This window comes from Misgurnus anguillicaudatus, unplaced genomic scaffold (assembly GCF_027580225.2).
Source record: "Misgurnus anguillicaudatus unplaced genomic scaffold, ASM2758022v2 HiC_scaffold_27, whole genome shotgun sequence".
Taxonomy (NCBI): Eukaryota; Metazoa; Chordata; class Actinopteri; order Cypriniformes; family Cobitidae; genus Misgurnus; species Misgurnus anguillicaudatus.
Genome location: NW_027395277.1, coordinates 634496 through 642756, shown reverse-complemented (window position 1 = coordinate 642756; position 8261 = coordinate 634496). Strand labels below are relative to the sequence as shown.

The 8261-nt window shown below is 35.7% G+C and overlaps 1 protein-coding gene and 1 long non-coding RNA gene across 2 annotated transcripts; both read left to right on the top strand.

The window, feature by feature from the left end:
• Positions 1–2035: 2035 nt before the first annotated feature.
• LOC141362479 (uncharacterized) lies at positions 2036–3767 on the top strand. The gene is made up of 3 exons (XR_012368267.1): positions 2036–2108; positions 2237–2309; positions 2637–3767. It is a non-coding gene; the product is annotated as an uncharacterized lncRNA (long non-coding RNA).
• Positions 3768–4752: 985 nt separating this feature from the next.
• LOC141362493 (uncharacterized) lies at positions 4753–7645 on the top strand. Its single transcript, XM_073864650.1, has 6 exons — positions 4753–5041; positions 5193–5342; positions 5491–5563; positions 6063–6220; positions 6348–6461; positions 6612–7645. Exons 1-6 carry the CDS (start codon positions 4831–4833, stop codon positions 6683–6685), a joined length of 780 nt encoding a protein of 259 aa, XP_073720751.1. The 5' UTR covers positions 4753–4830; the 3' UTR covers positions 6686–7645.
• Positions 7646–8261: the final 616 nt, after the last annotated feature.

The following is an 8261-nucleotide window of genomic DNA, read 5'->3' as shown; positions in this document are numbered from 1 at the left end:
ATAGTTGAAGCAATCCTTTTGTTTTCATTACGTTACCCCAGACTTAGAAGGATGTTTAAGGTTTACATTAAAACTCATGATGGACAAACATTAACATTAGATGTGGCAACTTCAAGAGAAACATTTGAGAACACCACCATAAGAGAGTTAAAAGAAAAAATTAGCTCTTCATTTCCTGGAACATACAATGATGGTAGGCAAAATGTGTATTTATTTACTCTTGATAGTTAAAATTAAAGAAATTGTTTCTTATACTGTACACATTTTAATGGAAATGTTGTAAGATTTAAGTTATAGCAGAAATCAAATTTGACCTGTGATCATATTTGTGTTTTCTGTTGTCAGACCAGATGGAGTTAACGATCTTTCAGAAGTCAGACCCGAAGTGCCCAGTCGATAGGTTTTTATGTTTGGATGAGGAGGATGAAACTAGGGATCGACCGATATGGATTTTTTTGTGCCGATGCCGATACCGATTTTTTTCCATCAGCTTTAGCCGATGACCGATACAGGCTGCCGATTTTCTTTAGCCGATATTTGGAGCCGATACTGCTTTTTCTCATTCAGTTTATATCATAAAAATGACACAATGATAAAACCAAATGTTACAGCTCTTAATTTAAAAAAGGAACATTTATTGAACTACATTTAACAAATAGTAAGGTGAGGTAGAACAAGTAAGAAAATTCAGTGCTGCTTAAAATACATAAATAAAATAATAATTACACCATTGCACACAGTAGCAACAACCAAGCAGCATAACAAGGGGAACACTTTACTTTATCCATGAAAGTAACCAACTATTTACAACCTATTTAATGCTTAGGTCTAAGTTTTAGTGCACTTAACTTAATCTCTTGTAGAGCAAATGTCTTTAATAAGAAGACAAGGAAAATGTAAACAGCAATACTGATCAAAAAACAACTTAAAAAGAATTCTGAATAACATGCCAATTGCCCCACTTCTGTACCTCACACACCCTCTTGCCCTATAATAAATGCGAGGGATAGTTAGTTTGCCTCAGCTCGCTTAAAACGCATAAAACTGAACAAATACATGAGGATTTGTGTACGGACTTCGGTCAGATAGTAAAGCGCGTGCACGTGGGAGAGGTGCAGTGAGACACGGATGAGAGAGTGCATGTATCTTTGCGCTCCCAGTGAACAGAAATGTTGACAAAACTTACAAAAAAACACTTCTCCGGTCACATAAAAGTCATGTGGGAACTGTTTGGAACTAAGTGCTTGGGTCATATTTCTTATTTTTTTTCGCTGACGAAAATTCCGCGAAACTCCGTGTTAACAACCATAAACGTATGCAACCATGAACTGCGCTCTCCACAATGACGAGAAACTATCAGCAATGGATATTAATTTTTAGCCTTTTACTACTACATATATTTATGGAGATGAAAATTAAAAACCCAGCATGTCCAGCTATGATCAGCTGTTCGGCTGATGACCTGCGTTCGCTTGCGGCATTATGAGCACGCGTCGTGTCCAAACGTCAGACTGGTGGTCGCTGAATAAAACTCCTATAAATACCACGAAATCACGGAACAACGTCAGCATTATTTAATCCTATGATGTTCGTAACAGCTGCCGTATGCATACGGTTAGCCTAAAGGCTATTTGAAGCTCCCTAAATACAATGGCAAGCAGTTTTATAGGCATTCGCGTTTTCCATTATGACCACCAAACTTTCTTAGCTAAGATTGCACGCACATATAGAGCAACGTGCTTACACTTTCAAAGTATATGGCAATATTTCAGTCAAACAGTTAAAAGATGCTTTGAAGTTTAAAACTTACCAGAGCAGGCTCGGAGCGCTCCACTCTGCTAGTGGGGGGAGGGGCAATGCACGGGCTGCAGGCAGCCTCAAAGAACACAGAGCTGCCTGTGGGCGCCTGTCTGTAATTAATGCCGGGGAAAAGCTATCGGTGAACGCAAGCCGCGAATCGGCCGATGCCGATACACCTAAAACCTGCTAAAATCGGCCCGATGTATCGGCCGGCCGATATATCGGTCGATCACTAGATGAAACACTTGGATTCTATAACATTACGGATTTATCAACTGTTTTCATTTTCCCAAGTGAACCATATTCAGGTATGATTTGTTTTGTGTTTTTTATTGTTTATTTAGAGATTGATGTCATTTATGGCTAACCACTTGTTACATGGACATAAATATGGTGTTTGTGTCTGTTTTATTTAGTGCATTTTTTATCTTGACAGGCTGTGCCCAACATGAAAGTGAAGATGATATTGTGCCCAGGAGGAATTCTATGGATAGACTACAGATGAACATGTAATGTTTGAAACAGCTTTACACAATTCAAACAAATCTGTCTGCTTACTAAAACAAGAGTGTTATTCTTGTCTTTTTTGTTATTACTGTTTTGATGAGTTTCACAGATATAAAGATATGTGTCATACAACAGAGAAAGAAAAACTGAGTTAAAAATATATATGCATGACAAACTTCTATCATAACATAAAATTTTATATTGCATGTTTAAGAAAGAATTATATTAGTAGTTTATTATGATAGAGTGGAAAGAAATAATATGAATTGGAAAGAATGATGGATTTAACCTGTAATAGATAGATAATAAGATCATCAAATGTCTTGCAGGAACACCGATGAGACTGCAGCGCAGGAGAGCCAGGAGGTGAAGGACGAAGACATGGAGCAGTTTATATAAAGAAATATTTTGGATTTGGGAACTTTACAGATTGATAAGTTTGACATATTACTGAAGATTACCAGTTCTCTCTGATGCTTTATTTCCACATCGTAAAACAGGAGGAACACACTGCACCTTAACAAGTTATAATAATATTTGTATTTAACTTAGCGTCATATAAATGTCTCCAACAGCCAGACAATATAGAACAATCATACAAATCCAACAGAGCCGGATCATCTACAGTACAAACAGGAGACTGATCTGAGATCTGATTTCTGAGTTGAGTGAGATCAGCAGGCTGTTCTTTATTTCTAAAGAGATTATTAATTCCCACTGGAAATTTTTAAAAACATTTTACATTTAGAAATTTCAAAGTATCTTTGGGAAAGCAATAATGTCAGAACACTATTAACAAGACAAAGAGATTTCTGCTTTAGGAAATGGATGCTGAATAGTTACACTAACATTGTTAAATGAAACTACATTAAGTTTACATTTTTTACAGACCTTTTGACACAGTTTTTCAAAACAACTTTATGAAATTATATGAAGACAATGTTTTATAAAATGGTAATGAAAAAATGTTTCAAAATATTTTTTTAAATATTTACATAGTCTCTACATAAAGCAAATACAATTGTTTAATTTTTTTAAAAGTTGAATCTATTTATATTCATATTTTGTTTCCATTATTATGAATTTATGAGCCTCAATACTATTTTCCCAGTTAAACAAATTCTCCTTTAGTATTTTTTATTAATATTGCTACATATTGCATTACATAGAGCTTACTGTAAGTGATAAGCAACAGCAAAATAAGAAAATCTTACGTGTTGTTACAAACTTATTATAAAATATAACAGAAATTTTCTAGGCAGAATATGTAAGGTTTTTGCATGAAAATATCCAGAAACAGTGTTATATTTTTTTCTTCACAATTTCATTTCAAATTAAAAAACATAAATGTGTACATACAATAATATATTGTTATTGTAATGTATGGTGTTGCACACATTATACTGTTTACTATGTATGATTATTTGTTACAGTTAAGTTAGTCATAAATAAACAAAGTTATTGGCACAATGTAAATATCTATCTTTCTCTTTGATGTTTTCTTGTGATTGGGGTGCTATTATCAGTTTTTCTACTAAAAAAATGACTTGAACTTTATATACTGCACTCTACATACCCATTAAAATGAGGAAATCTGCCATTTGGCAAACATCTAGCCATTAATCAAGATTCAGAAATACCACACCACTAGATGAAGCTCATGTCTGTGGTTGTCATGTAAACGGTGACGCTTTGTGGTGGAAAGTTTAGGCTTGTTCGACTTCATGCGGCGCCGTAAGAACCTTCAGCCGGATGACGTCAAAGTACCGCGAGAGCGATTTGCGAACTCATACGGAGGAATCTCCTTTAAATCGCTCTCGCGGTACTTTGACGTCATCCGGCTGAAGGTTCTTACGGCGCCGCATGAAGTCGAACAAGCTTATTAACACGCACAACTGCAATATTTTCAGACTTAGAACTTAGTTTACTTATAGATCAAAATGCAAATACAGAGGTGTTATTGTATGAGTAAATCAGATTATAATGAATAGCGGTTGTTGATTTGGGTTGTTAACTTGCTCACTTATCTTTTAAAATGCTTAGCTCATGCTGACGTCCATAAGAACATTCTTAAAATACCTGTAACATTCTATTCATTCAGGCTGATGAAGATCAGTTGATCGAAACGTTGCAACGCAACTTTCATTAAAAATATTTTTTTCAGCAAGCAGATAGTGTGCGGGAATTGTTCTTTGTATATTTTGAGACTTTTCGTCGTCTTATCCTACGCACCTTTCCATTGACTTCAGGTGTGCGACGCTAATTTGTTTGAATTTACAGAAAGACAACATTATTTCCATATTAACCGTTTGCGTCCACTTTTGTTTGAAAAGACGCCGCCGGTTATAAACCGGAAGTGTCGAGCTGCGCCAGAGAGAGCCTTTGGCGCGTCCTGGCTGCGCACTGCGCAGTATATGCGTTTATTCTTACACACACGAGAGAAAGCCAGTAAAGGGCGTGCACTCATGTTGAAAAAAACTTAGAAAAGTGAAATTGAAACAACTGCTGGCAACGGGTGTTACGATGCTGCTACAGATTATAGCAATCCTTGTGTTTTTTGTGTTTTTGTTACGTTACAGTAGAAACACAGAGATATTCAAGGTTTTCCTGACAACTCACAATGGACAAAAACTAACATTAGATGTGGCAACTTCAAGAGCAAGATTTGAGAACACCACCATAAGAGAGTTAAAAGAAAAAATTAGCTCTTCATTTCCTGGAAAAGACTATAATGGTAGGAAAAATGTGTATTTATTCACTCTTGAGAGTAAAAATTGAAGAAAATGTTTCTTATAAGGTACACATTTTAATGGAAAGTTGTAAGATTTACGTTATAGCAGAAATCAAATTTGACCTGTGATCATGTGTGTGTTTTCTCTTGTCAGACCCGAGAGAGTTAAGGATCTATCGGAAGTCAGACCCACCTGGTACGTTTTCTTCTGAAGACCTGCTGAATAAGGAGGACAAAACACTTGGATTCTATAACGTTACAGATTTATCAACTCTTTTCATTGCACCAAGAATATCACAAACAGGTATGATGTGTTTTGTGTTTTTTATTGTTCATTTAAAGAAATAAACAAATGCAATGGACGCCACTTATGGCTAATCATGTTACATGGACATAAATATGATGTTTGAATCTGTTTAATTAAGAGCATTTTTTTATTTGTATCTTGACAGGCCTTGGCCCACCTAAAAGTAAAGATGATATTGTGCCCAGGAGGAATTCTACGGATATACCACGGATGAACATGTAATGTTTGAATCAGCTTTACACAAATCAAACAACTGTGTCTGCTTACTAAAACAAGAGTGTTATTTTTGTATTTTTGTTATTACTGTTTTGATGAGATAAATATGTGTCATACAACAGAGAAAGAAAAACTGAGTTTAAAATATATATGCATGACAAACTTCTATCATCGCATGCACGTGCACATGCAAACACCCCAACTTAGTTTACTAATAAATTAAAATGGAAATATAGATGTGTTATTCTATGATTAAATCAGGTTATAAACTGGAAGTGTCGAGCTGCGCCAGAGAGAGCCTTTGGCGCGTCCTTGCTGCGCACTGTGCAGTATATTATGCGCATATTCTCACACACACTAGAGAGAGCCAGTAAAGGGCGTGCACACAAGTTGAAAAAAACTAAGAAAAGTGAAATTGAAACAACTGCTGGCAACAGGTGTTATGATTCTGCTACAGATTATAGCAATCCTTGTGCTTTTTGTGTTTTTGTTACGTTACAGTAGAAACTCAGAGATATTCAAGGTTTTCCTGACAACTCATCATGGACAAAGAGTTGCATTAGATGTGGCAACTTCAAGAGCAAGATTTGAGAACACCACCATAAGAGAGTTAAAAGAGAAAAATAGACGTTGGTTTTCTGGATGGGGATATGCTAAAGGTTTATTTATTCACTCTTGAGAGTTTATAAAAAAATATTTTTAAAAGGTATACATTTTGATGCAAAGGAGTTATAAATGAAATCAAATTCACCTGTGTTTATATTTGTGTGTGTTTTCTGTTGTCAGACATCTACAGAATATTTTTTGAAGGAAAACAATTGGAAAACGACAAAACACTTGGGTTTTATAAAATTACACCTGGATCAACACTTTACTCTAGCCCAATACTACGTGGTGGAGGTATGATGTGTTTTATGTTTTTATTGTTTAGCTAGAGACAAGCAAGTGCAATGGGAGATGACAATGTCACCTTTACAACAATTATTCTGCATGGACACAAATATAATGCTTTTGCGTATTATTTAGTGCACTTTTTTCTTATCTTAACAGGGCGCCCACCTAAAGATAAAGATGATGTTTTACCCAGAAGTGAATCCATGGAACGATTATATTTAAGCATGTAAAGTTAGAAAAAACTTTACACCATGGGTGTTTTAACAGTTGGTCTGTAGGGGCATTACCAGGGGTCCTCCAAATATTGTTTGAATTCAAAATAATTTTGGGGATTAATTAATTAAGCATCAAACTAAATGCATTAAGCTAATAAGTGGCAGACTCCTGCAAAGGAAAATTAGGACCACAAGGTACAGAAAGTCTTTTGTGCATACAGCAATTAGATTGTACAACAAAACTCTTTAAAATATGAGCATACTGTGTATATCCGCACTCAGCTAGTTTTAGTTTATTTTTTTTTATGCTTGTCATATTTCTTCAATGTTTACCGTTTTGCCTGTTTGGATCTTGTTTTTTATGTTTTCAATGTTTAAATGTTTTAATGTACTGTATTTATGTTTTTACTGTTAGGCAGTAGGCTGTTTAACAGCACTCAGCTAGTTGAGTTTACTTATTTATACATACTTGTCGTCATGTTTCTTCAATGTTTATTGTTTTGTTTGTCTGGATCTTGTTCTTTAATGTTGTCAATGTTTTAATGTCTTCTGTATTTATATTTTTATTGTTAGGCAGTAGGCTGTCAAACAATGGAGCGTGTAAGGTGACCATATGAATTTCCTACCTTTGGATAGTAAAGTTACTTTTAACTTGAGAAGAAAAAAACGTGATTTTTTTCTTGTTATACTGGGGGTCCCTGCTCCTCTTCTCTCGATCCATTAAAGGGACCATTTAAAATGTCCGACAAAAAAAAATCAATTCATACTCCACACTCCAAACAGACGGGGGCAGTATACCTCCAGAAAGTGAGTTGGTCTATTTTAATTTAGCAGCTGCTAATTTAGCAGCATATATCAAGTTTGATTTACATTAGCAACTAAGTAAGTTATCATTAATCACAAAAAAAACCATTCGGTCTCATTAAAATTGCAATGTTTTACGCTACGTTTCATGCGTCCATTTGGTGTTCATTATCATCGAAGACATTTCAAGCTTCTTAGCTAATGTTACATTTTAACATCAGCTTGGTAGATAACGGGTGAAAACCCGTTCAAACGCGTCTGCACATTGACTTAACATTGAAATCACTCGCGCTTCACGCCTCTACCGCGGTTGGTGTAAATGCACCATAAAACGCTAACAGCTAAGGATGCGCGATATTTTGCATGCGATAGTCATTGCGCTTCTCGTCAGTGAAGCCGGTTTCTTGATTAAAAGTGAATCGCCATTAGCTGCTTTCAGATGGAGCCACATTTACTGCACAAAGCCGTAGTTCATGTACAAGCTGAGCATAGGTTATCGCAATGCCTATTATAAGTGAACTTCTAGCGAAATACTAACAGCATCTTACTTACCAATCGAAAAGAAATGTTGTCATTTCGGAGTGGAACCTCATTTCTTTCATGTCCATTAGTTGTCTCCAGCGATGAAAAGCAGTGCCAGTATTTACTCTGGTTCGGTTCCTTTATTTATCATATTTTATTTGTGATTCCGAGCGTGTTGTTCCCTGCAGCGAATGGTGGTAGTGGTAAATGTCTCTTGCTTTAGACATTCTTCCGCTCTCTTCCCTGAACTGCGTCCGAAAACCCT